Below are 14,193 nucleotides of genomic sequence, written 5' to 3'. Positions count from 1 at the left end.
TCTTCTGCCTGTGGGTGACTTTACACTCCCTCTTGTATATTTCTTTCCTTCATTCTTTCCTCTTCCTTCTGCCTATGGGTGACTGTACACTGAGTGACAAGCCAAATGGTTTCCTGCACACCAGGAAACCATTTACTGCCCTGGGTGGTAACCATATAACCAGATTATGGCGCCTGGTGGTTTAGTGGGTAACTAAGGCGCTCCAGTTGAATTGAGCTGGTGCAAGTTCATATCCAAGGGGCGGTTGGGGTTTATTGCTCACATAATGCAACTCAGGGATGAGTGAGGCTGGTCACTCTCATCTTAATTGTTAGGACCAACTTGCCAAGCCCCGGGCTCCTATGCTCCCCATGGGACAACACAGGACTGGATGATGAATGAATGAATGATTCAATTTTTCTTGGATGGACACACTTCTGTTTACAACAGGGGACAGGCTTTGGTCTGGGGCCAATAGTTTTTTGGGGATAACATCTTTCCTGTATATCTTTATGTTGCCTGTAAGAAAGCAAATAATGAACAGAAAATAATCCTTTTTAAACATGTATTTTCAATCATTAAAGGTAATATGTTAAAATAAATATACTGTAGTTTAAGCCGAGGGTATTTTCAATCATTAAAGGTAATATGTTAAAAAAAATATACTGTAGTTTAACCCCTCGGCTGTGTATAGCATTCCGGAAATGCTGATCGGTAGACTGCGCTGTAAATTCCAGAAAAGCCACATGAAATACTGTGAACTTTTCAGTCATTTTTCACACCTACTGCATGTTTATGCTTGATTACTGAGTTGCGAATGGACAATGTGGAGTGTAAACTTTGATTAAAATGTTATGATGGGTTAAGTATAAGTGGGTCAAAACACAAGATGAAACCATGGTTTTTGTTAACCAGTTTTCGCGCACCACGGACATAGGAAGTGTTTAGGGCTGCCACAGCCTAGGGGTTAATTACTTTGGTGTAGAATACTTGCTGCCATGCTGACCAAATGGGGACTGAGGCCCAGTCAGGTGAGAGCATGTTTCCTGAGTCATGTGTGGGTTATTTCGTGTAACTCCAACTCATCCAGGTTACATTGAATTTGTCAGTCCAGGTTTTTTGCTTGAGTTTGAGAGGTTTTATTGTATCTGTCTATCAATATCTATCCATCCATCTGTCTGTCTGTCTTTCTATCTGTCAATCTATCCATACATAAATGATAAATATAGATTGATTGATATAGATAGATAGTATATTCCAGACCAATTTTATGAGTCCAGGATGGGAGATGGCATGCTAAAATATAGTTATGCAAATTTCCAGATTAATATATGCTATACTTTATCTGTAATGAGTACTATAACAAGTTGTCTGCCACAGTACACATGGAAACAGCTCAGCATGTATGTTGCAGAACTTAGGTTAAAGTTAACCATAGTGTTCCCATTGCAAGAAAACTTCTCTGTTGTTAATGGTTGTTTCATTTTATTATGCCTTTATGTTGGTATTGTAGTACGGTATTACGTTCAAGTACTGGAAGTTACATAGTGGAGTTCAGTTCAGTGTTTAAGTTATATAGTACGTTCAAGCTTAATTCATTGCAGGGTGGGATTCAGTCACTATCTAATGAAGAGGTAGTGCATCTTGTGGAAGGAAAGCACCTTGCATCATACCGGCTGGAGGCAGCATTGGGTGACCCCCTGCGTGCGGTGCAAGTGAGGAGGGCAGTGCTGGCACCCCACACCGCCTCACCAGCAGCCCTTCGCACACTCCCTTACTCTCACTATGACTACTCCAAGGTTATTTCTACTTATTCCAGTACAGTTAATAATATTTTCATTATCAATAAGGATCTTAGTGGTAGGTGGTGGCAACCATCATCCACTCACTTGATGTAGTGCTGCCTACTTCTTCCTTTATCATTCTTTTTCTGTGCCTGCCCTCCTCTCTTCCTATTTCTCCCATCTTTCCTGTCACTACTTAATGCTTTTCTTTCCGTTACAGGTGGCTTTACATTGAGTGACAAGCCAAATGGTTTCCTGTAAGCCAAGAAACCATTTACAGCGCTGGGTGGTAACCATATAACCAAACCATACGTGCTTCCTACGTGTCAAGTGGGTTGGTGGAGGGTTAGTGCCCCTCCCTGTAAAACAAATAACTCAGAGTCAAATGGCCACCCCGTACGGGATTATGGTGTCTGGCAATAGATAGATAGATTATTATTGGTGGTAGGTGGTGGCGATCATTACCCACTCACTTGATGTAGTGCTGCCTATCTCTTCCTTACCTTTGTCATTCTTTTTTCTGTGTCTGCCCTCCTCTCTTCCTATTTCTTGCCATCATCCACTCACCTGATGTAGTGCTGCTTGCTTCTTCCTTCACCTTTACCATTCTTTTTTTGTCTGCCCTCCTCACTTCCTATTTCAGCCATCTCCCACGTCACATTTTCTTTTTCTTTCCTTTTTAGGTGGCTTTGCATTAAGTGATGAGCCTAATGGTTTCCCGTAAACCAGGAAGCCATTTATGATGTTGAGTGGTAACAATATAACCAACCCACACGTGTTCCCTATGTGTCAACAAGTGGGTTGGCGGAGGGTTAGCGCCCCTCCCTGTAAAACAACTAACTCAGAGATAAGCAATCACTCCTTACCAGATAATGGTGTCTGGCTATAGATAGATGATTAGATAATTAGTAGTAGTAGTAGTAGTTATTTAAAGGTATAATCGCCCATGTTTTATGTATTTAACAGTTAACTGTTGCAACCATAATCTTCACACACGTGAAGTGTGAGAAAATGCAGTTATTTTCACAAATCTCTGATGGTGCATGCCATCAAGCATACACAAACTTTAACTGTGTTTTCTTGCACTCTTTGTTTTTGGCGCTTAGACTTTTATTGTGCGCACAGCCTCATATCAGTTCATGGTGGTGCCCAGAGTATGGTATTTTTCCTAATATTCATCATTGAATTTATTTAACTTTAAAACTCATATTTCTGTCTCATTTAGTAATTTAATTTTGTTTTGCTAACAGATCTATGAATTTAATTGGTACTAGTCCATCTCACCTCATTTAAAGTCCAAGAAGAACAAGAATATTATGATTCAGGTTGTGGGTGTTTGCTGCGAGAGTGTGATTGGGTACGTCCCTGTTCCTGTGGGTGTGGTGGGACCTTTGTTATTGGATGGCCGTAAGTTCATGGTACCCATGGCCACCACAGAAGGATGTCTTGTGGCCTCTACCAATAGGGGCTGTCGGGCATTGGTGAATGGGGTTAGGAGTGAGGTCATCAAGGACGGTATGACCCGAGCACCCAGCATTAGGCTTCCCACCGTATCTCGTGCCATGTAGGTGTATACCTCACCTTATATTCTGACCCTCTTCCATTAAATCTTGTTCTACCTAACAGGATTTCAGCTTCATACTAACATACCTTCCAGGGTCACAGACTCCTCATTGCCCATTTAAAAAGATAAATGAGTGAATAAATAATATGATGCATTTGCCTTAAGTGATCTGGACAGCAGTAGCCTAGCCCAGACCCAGCTGGACTCAAACAGGGTAATACAGTCGATTCGCTTAATACGCGAGTTTCTACAGTGCGAAAAGGTTAGAGCGCAGTGGAGGGTGAAAAAATTAAATACCAGTACCTGGAATTGGTTGTGCACGAGTTGTTTTTGAAAAAGCGAAATTGGGGTGGTAGAGTGAGCTGAATGCGGTGTTGTGCCACAAATCTCTGATGGTGCATATGCCATCAAGCATACACAAACTTTAACTGTGTTTTCTTGCACTCTTTGTTTTCGGCTCTTCCTACCGTGAGCGAGAACTCGGGAGGTGAGCCTCGGCGCCCAAGGCCACACACTGAGAGAGACCTCCCCCACCCCACACCCCTGGTCACTGCACTATTCCTGTGCACTCGATAGTTCATAAACAATTTATCCTCACATCCTTATTTATGCTTCAGTAATTGTAATTTTTTTCACCGTAATCCTGAATAAATGTACTTGCTTATGGTGTTGTAAAAATGATCAGCCGCATGTAAATTATTCTTTAATGTATTATTTTTTTTTACTTCAGTTATTTTTCAGTTTTTTCTCATAGAAATATAATTTTTACAGTAAATGTTACTGAGAAAAAGTTATAGGGAATTTATTTGGCTACATTTTGGTGTATAAAGAATTACTGTAGATCAGTTAGGGCCGATTTTACGTAACATGAAAGGAAATTATCTTACGCTCGAGCAAGGATCGTAGCACACTGACTGGGGCAGTGGGGCGACATTGGGTGCTGAGTGGGTTAAGCACGGCGGAGGGATACACAGGGATGCAAGTAGCGCTTTGTTCTCTCCCAGAAATCATTTCATAACCAAAAAAACAGGGTCCATTTTGTTCGACGCAACCAGCATCATATAGTAACAAGCAGTTGAAATGTGCGCAGACACAGCCTGCGTCAAAGGGTAACAAGGGCATGAAATTTACATCACACCCATAAACACCAAGGGGCTAATTTCCCATAATACACAGGAAGCATGACAGACTAAGGGTTAAAGGAATGACTTTTGTGGCAGCCACCCCACCATTTAGAATTTCCCCATAAGGTACGTTATTTGTAAAGCACAAAATTTCTAGAGGGCAAAGTCTTCTACTGCCCAAATTCTTGCGTATTGAGTGAATGGACTGTATAGGATAGGCCGTTGCCCCCCATCCTCTTTTTTTTTCCTTTCTTTCCTTTTAGTACTGTCTAAATTTACTTCTTCTTTTTTTCCACTTTCTCCTTCTTTCTAGATACTGTAATAATTATTCCAATTTTATTTGGGATGAAGGATTAGGATGGTGCTGGTGAATATAATTTTGTTATTACTCTCTCTCATTTTTGTTTTTTCTTGTTTTATTGCTTCACTACAGTCTGGTTTTGCCCAGAGCCTTACTTGCATTATCTTTCCTTCCACTTAATGCTGCCTTCTCTTCCTATCAGTTCTGTTTGACTTTGCTGTAATGTTTTGATATTTAATTATTTGCAATCGCACTCTTCTTAATTTGCTTCTACTTTGCAAGTTTTTTGTGTGTTACATTACATATAGCAATGAAGTAAATAATGGTACACTACTACCTTACTGTTATTATTGACATTAGAGATGCATCCCTCCCTCTAGGGATGACCAGGACAAAACTGCCAGTTACCATTCCTTCCCCATCCCAGCACCATCAATAGAGAGAGTTGCAACAACTGCTGATCAGGTGCCATGTTGCCTCCCAGCCCCGCTCATAATGCTTGCTCAGTCGCTATGCTGTCCCTTGAATTTATTTGTATCATCTTTGTGTTTATTTTCATTACACAGTAATTTGATGAATTTAGATTTTTCTGCATTATATACAACAAACTCTCAATTATCCGACGCAATTCAGCCAACACCTGCGTCGGATATTGTAGAAAGCCAGATATTGCATAGTACCCCCAATCAGCTGTCCATTCAGCATTGAGATGGATGATGTGTTACTATCTGTCTCGACCCTCCATCCTAAAAACATTCCTACAATATTGCCCTTGAGTAAAAGACTAAAATTAAGCATAAAATACAATATGGAATTGATGTACAGGCAGGTTCTGAACTTACGAGCTAATTGGGAGCAAGGATTTTGCTCATTAGCCAAATTCTTGTTAAACGAAATGAAGAACTTATAGGAAAAATGGGTTTAGGGAGCAAGGCCTCTGAGCAACCTCCTCCCAAATCACCAAAACTGACTTTCTGATCATTTTAAGCTGGAATAAGGGGTTAATACAAGAGGGTAATTCATCTGAAATATAAAAACAGCATTAATATAACCAGAAAAACATAAATTATAGGTAAAATAGGGATGGGGGTGAACAACCAGCCAAGTAACCTCTACCAACCACCAACACCTGTGACAGACAATTTTAAGCAGGAATAAAGGGTTAATAGACGTGAAATACATGACAGCTGCGGCGCGACCCTCGTATCGATTCTCATAAGTTGGGATTTGGGGGGATTTTGCCTGTTCATTAACACCTTAAGCCCGGGTGCGGGGCTCGGCTGCTTACCCTCCCCGCCTGGGATGATCAGCTATTTTTGCCCCAATTTCAAGTATTTGCCAAAAAAAACTACTTAGCCTAGAGTCAAAAACTAAACAGTAGATGAAAGTACAAACCTTTGGCTATGCAATGACGTTATCAATAGACCGGTAGGTAGGCAGTCAAGAATGGGGGGAGGAGGGGAAAACAAGTGACCAAAATCCACTTTTTTGGGTACTTCGCCACCATGCCTCGACATACCGTGCTCCTCATAACTTCTTGCTTATTCCTTGTGTACGGTGAACTCAGACAAACAAGCAAAAATATCTCCCATTTTATAATATCCCTATTGTCATCTTAGTATAATAGGAAAAGTGTATGGTAGGATACTTATTGACAGAGTTAGAGAAAGAACAGAGGAATTAGTTGGAGAAGAACAGGGAGGCTTTAGGAAGGGAAGAGGTTGTGTAGATCAGATATTCATTCTTAGATCTTTAGTGGAAAAGTTTCTAGCGAAGGGAAAGAAGTTGTATGTGGCTTTCATGGATTTGGAGAAAGCATATGACAGGGTGGATAGACAAGGATTGTGGAAAGTATTAAGAATATATGGAGTAGATGGAAAGTTGTTGAATGCTGTGAAGAGTATGTATGATGGTGCTAAGGCTGCAGTGTGTATGGATGGTGAACTAAGTGAATTTTTCTCTTTGAAGGTTGGGTTGAAACAGGGATGTGTCATGTCTCCATGGTTGTTCAATCTGTTCATGGATGGGGTAATAAAAGAGGTACAAGGTAGGGTAGTGGATGTTGGAGTGGCCCTGGTGAGAGAGGATAGTGTTTGGAAACTCCCTGTACTGTTGTTTGCAGATGATACCGTGTTGTTGAGTGAAGACGAAGGGGAGCTGCAAGGCTTGGTGGATGAGTTTGGGAGAGTGTGCAAGAAACGGAATCTAAAGGTGAATGTAGGGAAGAGTAAAGTGATGGTCTTTGAGAGAGATGAAGTCAGTGAATGTACAGCAAGGTTGGGTGGTGAGGAATTGGAAAATGTGAGTACGTTTAAGTACTTGGGTAGTGTGATGAGTAATGATGGAGGTTTGGAGGATGAAGTGCTTGAAAGGGTACAGCAGGGAAGAAAGGTTGCTGGTTCTTTGAAAGCAGTGATAAGAAACAGAGAAGTGAGCATGGAAGTGAAAAAGTTACTATATGACAGTATTGTGATACCAACTGTAACGTATGGAAGTGAAGCTTGGACATTGTTGGAAGGACACAAGTCAAGAGTGAGAGCAGTGGAAATGAGTTATTTAAGAGGAGCCTGTGGAGTCACATGGAGAGACAGGCTGACGAATGAGGATATAAAGGAGCGTTGTGGTGTGCATGTGGATGTGATAGGACGTGTTATGGGGAACACACTGAGGTGGTTTGGCCATGTGGAGAGGATGTAGGGTGAAAGACTGACGAAGAGAGTGTATATGAGTGAGGTGGAGGAGGGAAGAGGGAGGGTGAGGCTGAGGATGAGATGGAGGAATGGGGTGGAGAGGTATATGAGAGAGGGGGGTGTGAGTTGGGAGCAGGGCAGTGAAATGGCGGGGGACAGGACGACGTGGAGGCGATTTGTTTGTGGCCACCCCAGACGGGATTGAGGCGTCTGGCAATAGATAGATAGGTAGATATATATATATATATATATACAGTATATATGTGGTAGGTGGGGGTGCTCACCATCCACTCACTCAGTGTAGTGCTGCTCTCTGGTGTCTGCCCTGTCCTCTCCTCCATCCTTCTTTCCTTCCATCTTCTTCTATCTTTCTTTCCTTCATTCTTTCCTCGTCCTTCTGCCTACGGGTGACTTTACACTCCCTCTTCTGTCTTTCATTCCTTCATTCTTTTCTCTTCCTTCTGCCTATGGGTGACTCTACACTGAGTGACAAGCCAAATGGTTTCCTGTACACCAGGAAACTATTTAGTATGCTGGGTGGTAACCATATAACAAAATTTTGGCGCTTGGTGGTTTAGTGGGTAATTGTTGTGTTCGAATCGGATTGAGCCGGTGAAGGTTTATATCCAAGGGGTGGTTGGGGTTTATTGCTCACGTAATGCCACTCAAGGATGAGTGAGGTTGGTCACTCTCATCTTAAATGTCAGGACCAACTGCCTAGCCCCGGGCTCCTACGCTCCTCATGGGGCAACGTAGGATTGGGTGATGGATAGATGGATGGATGGATATGTATATATATATAATATATATATACAGGTAAGCCCTTAATTCACGCAAGGGTTAGGTTTCCAGACCCTTCGCATATGTGGTAAATTCGCGTATATGTTCTGCCCCTGTGTGCACATAATTACGCAAGTCTGTACATATATTACATCTGAATAATACTGTTTATGCATTACATACACCTTATAAACTAGCATAAAGTATTAAAAACAACAAAAATGTAAGAAATTTAAAACTGAAACCTGACAAGCACAGGCGTAGGTGGAGACACTTCAGCAGTCTGGTGCACTAGCCCTCACTGCCTCCCGTATGCTACATTCTGCCTTCTTTATTGTATGAACAGTTGACTCATTCACCCCAAACATGCGGTTCCAAGACAATTCACAGGTGTAGGTGGAGACACTTTAGCACAGTCTGGTGCACTAGCCCTCGCTGTCTCCTGTATGCTACGTTCTCCTTCTTTATTGTATGAACAGTTGACTCACCCCAAACATACGGTTCTGAGACAATTCACCATCAAGTCAGTTCACCGTCAAAACATGGACAATTCCCCGTCATTCTATTAATATACTTATTATTGATTAATTAATACTTTAATAACTAATTTTCAGGGGGATTTTATAACTCATATAAGTAAAAAACTAGTGTACTGTACTTGCTAAATAAACTGGTATGTAAATAAATGACGGGGAATTGTCCTGATGGAGAATTGTCGCCTACATTCCTCCCTTAAGTCTGTCCAACACAACTTTCTGTCAGCAACATCACCTTATAGTCCGTTTTGGTGTGTTACCACATGCTTCACTAGCACTACGCTTAGGCCCCATGTTGGCAGACAAGCCAAGCAATCATTGGAAGGCGGAAAAATAAGCCACAAATAACGATTCTCGATCTCGAGTCACGCGTGATTCGACCGTCGGATTCAAACTGACTGTGTGGTGCGTGGTAGACCGACCTCCCAGGCTCCCACACACACATACATATGTGTGCACATGGGCAGCAGGTAGGCATTTTTTATATTTTATTTCTCTTGTATATTGAGATTACTTATTTGAATACTATAATTTTGTTTTAATTATTGTAAGAAAAATTCATGGATAACCGAAATCGCGTGAAAAAAGTTCGCGTGAATTAAGGGATAACCTGTATATATATATATATATATATATATATATATATATATATATATATATATATATATATTTTTATATACTGTATATTTCATCATTTCATTCATTGCCAGATGCCATGTATCCCAAACAGGGTGGCCAAGGGCTTAGAGTTAATTGTTTTACAGGGAGGGGCACTAATCCTCCACCAACCCCACTTGACACGTAGGGAGAACGTTATGCCAACAGCATCTGGTGTTCCCAGGCGGTCACCCATCCAAGTACTAACCAGACCCAACGTTGCTTAACCTCGCTGATTGGACGGGAAGCGGTGATACTGTATATACACTATATACATTAGTACAGTGGTAGAATGTGCATTTCGTACACGAGTGGGCCAGGGTTCGCGCCCTGCCAGGGTAATAAACTTTGGGAGTGTTCACCCGGCCACGTACTGCATTGGCGGACACAAGGAGTGTTGTGGTTGAACCAGTGTCGCTTACTATAAAGTATGCTTGCACCCAGTCGGCTTGCGCGGTTCGATTACACGTGGTTCACGGACTACACACACATCCAAGGCCACTCCAACACTACGATTACACTTACAAGCACCTCTCACCCTACATACAGTCTCTACTAGACAGCCTAAGCTACTTGGTAGAGATACATTCGCTGTATCGTCCCGACTTCGGTCGGGATAGGCCGGTCCTGCAGTGGATACTTAAACGGCTGATGATGATGATGATGATATATATATATATATATATATATATATATATATATATACTGTATATATATATATATATATATATACAGTGGATTCTCGAATGTCGATGGGCATGGGTACCTAAAAATCACCGCAAAATTCAAATCATCGAAATTTAAACTGAACTTCTTATGGGAAAAATTAGTTTGGGTCTGGGGCCTCCAAACCTAACTACGTAAAATCATAATTTTTTGCATGAGTGGTGGTCCCGTCGGACAGTAGTTAAATAAAACCGCGGTTTCGGTCATGCGAACAACAAGGTACAGTGAAAATAGAAAGTCTCCATATGGTTGATTCATGGCGGAGAGGGATGGCGCATTGTTTACAATCAGCGAGAGAGACTTTGAGGGCTTTTCTGAAGAGGATGTGGCAAGTGGAAGTATTAAGTTGAACCAGACAAGAACAGCAGGTGTGGAGAAAACAGCAGAGAGGAATGTCCAGGAAATAAAAAAGGTATGGGCAGTAATTAACCCTACCCCATAAAGGGGTGAGCGTAAATTCTGGCTGTGGCGCATAACTCTTGCTCGAGAGCTTTTAGAACAGTCTCGTAGAGATATTTTACTTCTGATGCTCATAGGAAAGTTACTGTTCATCATAGAAAGGCCACTTTGGTCTCATTTTGAAGATGAAGACTTTTGCTCTGTCATACATTGTTAAAAAAGACAATATATACAAAATTAAATGCAAAAAAAGTGAGTAGAAGTTAGCTGACTTGCAAAAAAATTACACTGTCCTTTAAAAAAATATTCACCCCAAAAAAACTATTCAAAAAGTAATAATATTTTTTGCTTCAATACGTAGCAGAATAATTTTCCTTTCCAATAATGCGTCATTTGTTGTAATTTCTTAAATAATAACGCCACATATATACCTGAGAAAAAGGAGCGTAAGTGTTTGGCGGGAAGTCAAGAGGTGTACATCCTACCTGTGAGGAGCCTCACACCACACTGAGCCAAGCAACCAAGTGAGCACGCACGCACCAGCTGTGGCAGGCTAAGCTCCACCCACTTTTGCCCGTCATCCAACGAAAATGACGACTCCCTAAATATTTCTTTAGAGCTTACATCGGATGATGGGCAGAGTCATCATACTGACGTCAGAGGTTGACAAATGCATGACGACCCAGGTCGTCATTGGTAAATCTAAGGGTTAAAGAGTTACAGGAACGGACTATAGAACAGGAAAACGAGATCAAAAGTCTGCGAAATAAACTGGAAAAAATTTGTACACATAGTGACGAACAAGGAAGAGAAGTTACTGAATTAAAAGTGAGTAATGAATCAGCCTCAAATGAAGTAAAACAGCTTAAGAGGGAATAAGAGGTTGGAAGAAGAAAGAGACAGGATGAAAAGCAAACTAGATGAGTATGAATCCAAATCAAGGATACAGGACAAGCACATTAAAGAAATCAAGGGATGGAAGAAAATTCAGGAAGAGGGAAATGTAAATTTGAAAGAGATTATAGAACAACAAAGCAAGGAAAAGGTGGAGAGAGAAGTGGTTAGGGTGCTGAGAAGTAGAGAATCTTTAGTTAGGGATGTAGCAGATAAGAAAAAATGTGTAATAATTTCAGGAGTTAAAGAAAAACGTATGACAATAAGATCAGAAAGAGAAAGAGAAGAACTGAGTAAAGTTAAAGAAATAATATCAGTAGTCATGGAGGAAAACAACGAAGGTCAAGAAGAAATTGAAGAGGTGTTTAGGTTAGGAAAGTACGAGGAAGGAGGGGCAAGGCCATTGAAGGTAAAGTTTAAGGGAACAGTAAACAAAATTATCTGTATAACATGGAAATTATCAGACAGGGAAGGGTGCAAAGATGTTTGGATAAGGAGAGATGCAAATGAGGAAGAAAGAGCTAAAATAAAGGAGTTAGTAAAGGAAGCAAAGGTAAAAAACAAACTGAGAATTGAGGAAGAGAAGACAGTGTTTTATTGGAGAGTCATGGATCAGAAATTAAGGAAGTGGTACCGACAGAGAGAAGGAGAAAAGAGAGTATAAAAAACATTAAAAATAACTGAAAGGTGGCATATAGTAATGTTGATGGTTTAATATCGGCAAGGCTAGAAATAAATGATTTTTTGAGGGTACATGAACCTGATGTTATGTGCTTTGTAGAGACCACATTAAGAGAAGATATTCATGTTCATATAGGAGATGGTAAATACAAACTGTGGAGAAGAGACAGGAAAGAAAAAAATGGGAGGAGGAGTGATGATAGCAGTGAAGAACAACATAAATGTAGATACTGTGGAAATGGGAGAAGGCAGGACCGAAGTGATAAATATGAAATTTGAAACTGGAGAGAATAGCAAGAGAGATATGGCAGTAGTGTATGTTCCCCCTAAGACAAGAGCATGGAGTGATGATGAATGCCAGGAAATGTTGTCAGACATGGCTAGTTATTTACAGAAAATGATTGAGAAAAGCAACAATGTAATTTTAATGTGGGACTTCAATTGTAAAGAGGTGAACTGGGAGGAATGGGACTCAGGAGGCAGCGATGATTCTTGGGGCACTATATTATTAAATATAACAATGAACAATGTGATGTCGTAGTGGGTCAAAGAAGAGACACGGTTCCGAGGTGAGGACACACCAGCAAGACTAGACTTACTGTTTACCGAAGAACCCAATGTAATAGAATCCTTGAAATATCTGTGTCTTATTGGAAAAAGTGATCATGTGGTCATTGAGTTCCAGATGATAACAGGGAACGTGGAGCCAAGAGATGAGCTAGGGAAAATACAACTTTGGGAAAGCAAACTTTACAGGATTGAGAAAAATTTTTGAAAATGCAGATTGGAGAAAATTCAGAGAAACAAGAGAGATACAGAGGAAGTGGGATATTTTTCTAGGCCTCTATAATTCGGGAGTGGAAAAATTTGTGCCAAGAGTAAGGGGGAAAGACAACAGGAAAAAGGAGTGGTTTAATAGAAAGTGTATGATAGCAGAAAAAGAGAGAGACACGGCATGGAACAACTGGAGAAAGAGAGGTAACAGCAGAACAAAGGAAGAATATAAAAGAACTAGAAATGAATACACAAGAATATGTAGAGAGGAAGAAAGAAATTTTGAAAAAGGTATAATAGATAAATGTAAGGATGAACCCACAGGTGTACCTACTAATGTTTAATAATATTCAGCTTAATCCTGCATCATCCTTGAACATGCTTGGGGTTTCATTTACTCGGGACTTGTCTTGGAAAGATCATCTTACATCTCTTGTAAAATCTGCTCCCAAGAGATTAGGTGTGCTAAGCTGACTCCGTTCCTTCTTTACCCCTGCACAATTTCTGACTCTATTCACAGGTTTTATCCGCCCCTGTGTGGAGTACAACTCCCATGTGTGAGGAGGTTCCCCACATACAGCTCTTCTCAATAGGGTGGAGTCAAAGGCTTTTCGTCTCATTAACTCTCCTCCTCTTACTGACTCCCTTCAACCTCTGTCTCTTCGCCGCACTGGTGCATCTTTATCTCTATTCTATTGCTACTTCAATGGTCACTGCTCCTCTGAACTGTCTGCATACATTCCTCCACCTCTACGACAGGTGCGTAGCACTCATTTAGCAGCAAACTCTCATCCCTTTTCTATCCAACTCTCTAATGCAAGAGTTAACCGTTACTCCGTCCTTCATTTATGCAGCAGGTCAGCTCTGGAACTGTCTCCCTCTGTCCCTATTTCCTGCTTCCTATGATCTCCAGTCTTTCAAATGCAGTGTGTCCAGGCATCTCGAAATGATTGGATCTTGAATTTAGCTCTGTCTTGTATTTTGATTTTCCTTGGAAGGAACAGTTATTGCTTGCTCGTGCCATTGGTTCCTTCTTTTTCACATTAAAAAAAAAAAAAAAAAAGTGAATGGTTCACAATCGGTGTGGGCGTGTGACAAGGTTGTGTGATGTCCCCATGGTTGTTCAGTATATATACTAATGGGATGATGAGAGAAGTGAAAACACGAGTAATGGAGAGAGGGATGGTGTTGGTAATGAATGGTGATGGGTGGAATATCTCAAATTTGTTGTATGCTGATGATGCAGTACTGCTTACAAGTACCGGACAGGAACTTGGTAGGCTGGTGCAGAGTTTTGCTGATGT

General features: G+C 41.0%; 1 protein-coding gene across 1 annotated transcript in view; it reads left to right on the top strand.

Moving 5' to 3' along the window:
- The window catches only part of Hmgcr (HMG coenzyme A reductase), a 217,801-nt gene that overhangs the window by 157,964 nt on the left and 45,644 nt on the right, over positions 1-14,193 (top strand). The window contains exons 11-12 of the mRNA XM_080272343.1: positions 1,584-1,778; positions 3,089-3,327. Coding sequence (XP_080128469.1) covers positions 1,584-1,778; positions 3,089-3,327 — 434 coding nt within the window. The remainder of the gene's footprint in view (positions 1-1,583; positions 1,779-3,088; positions 3,328-14,193) is intronic.

Source organism: Coenobita brevimanus, chromosome 50 (assembly GCF_032717465.1).
Source record: "Coenobita brevimanus isolate Jiangsu-jjx chromosome 50, ASM3271746v2, whole genome shotgun sequence".
NCBI lineage: Eukaryota > Metazoa > Arthropoda > Malacostraca > Decapoda > Coenobitidae > Coenobita > Coenobita brevimanus.
This window is presented reverse-complemented; position numbering and strand designations above follow the sequence as displayed.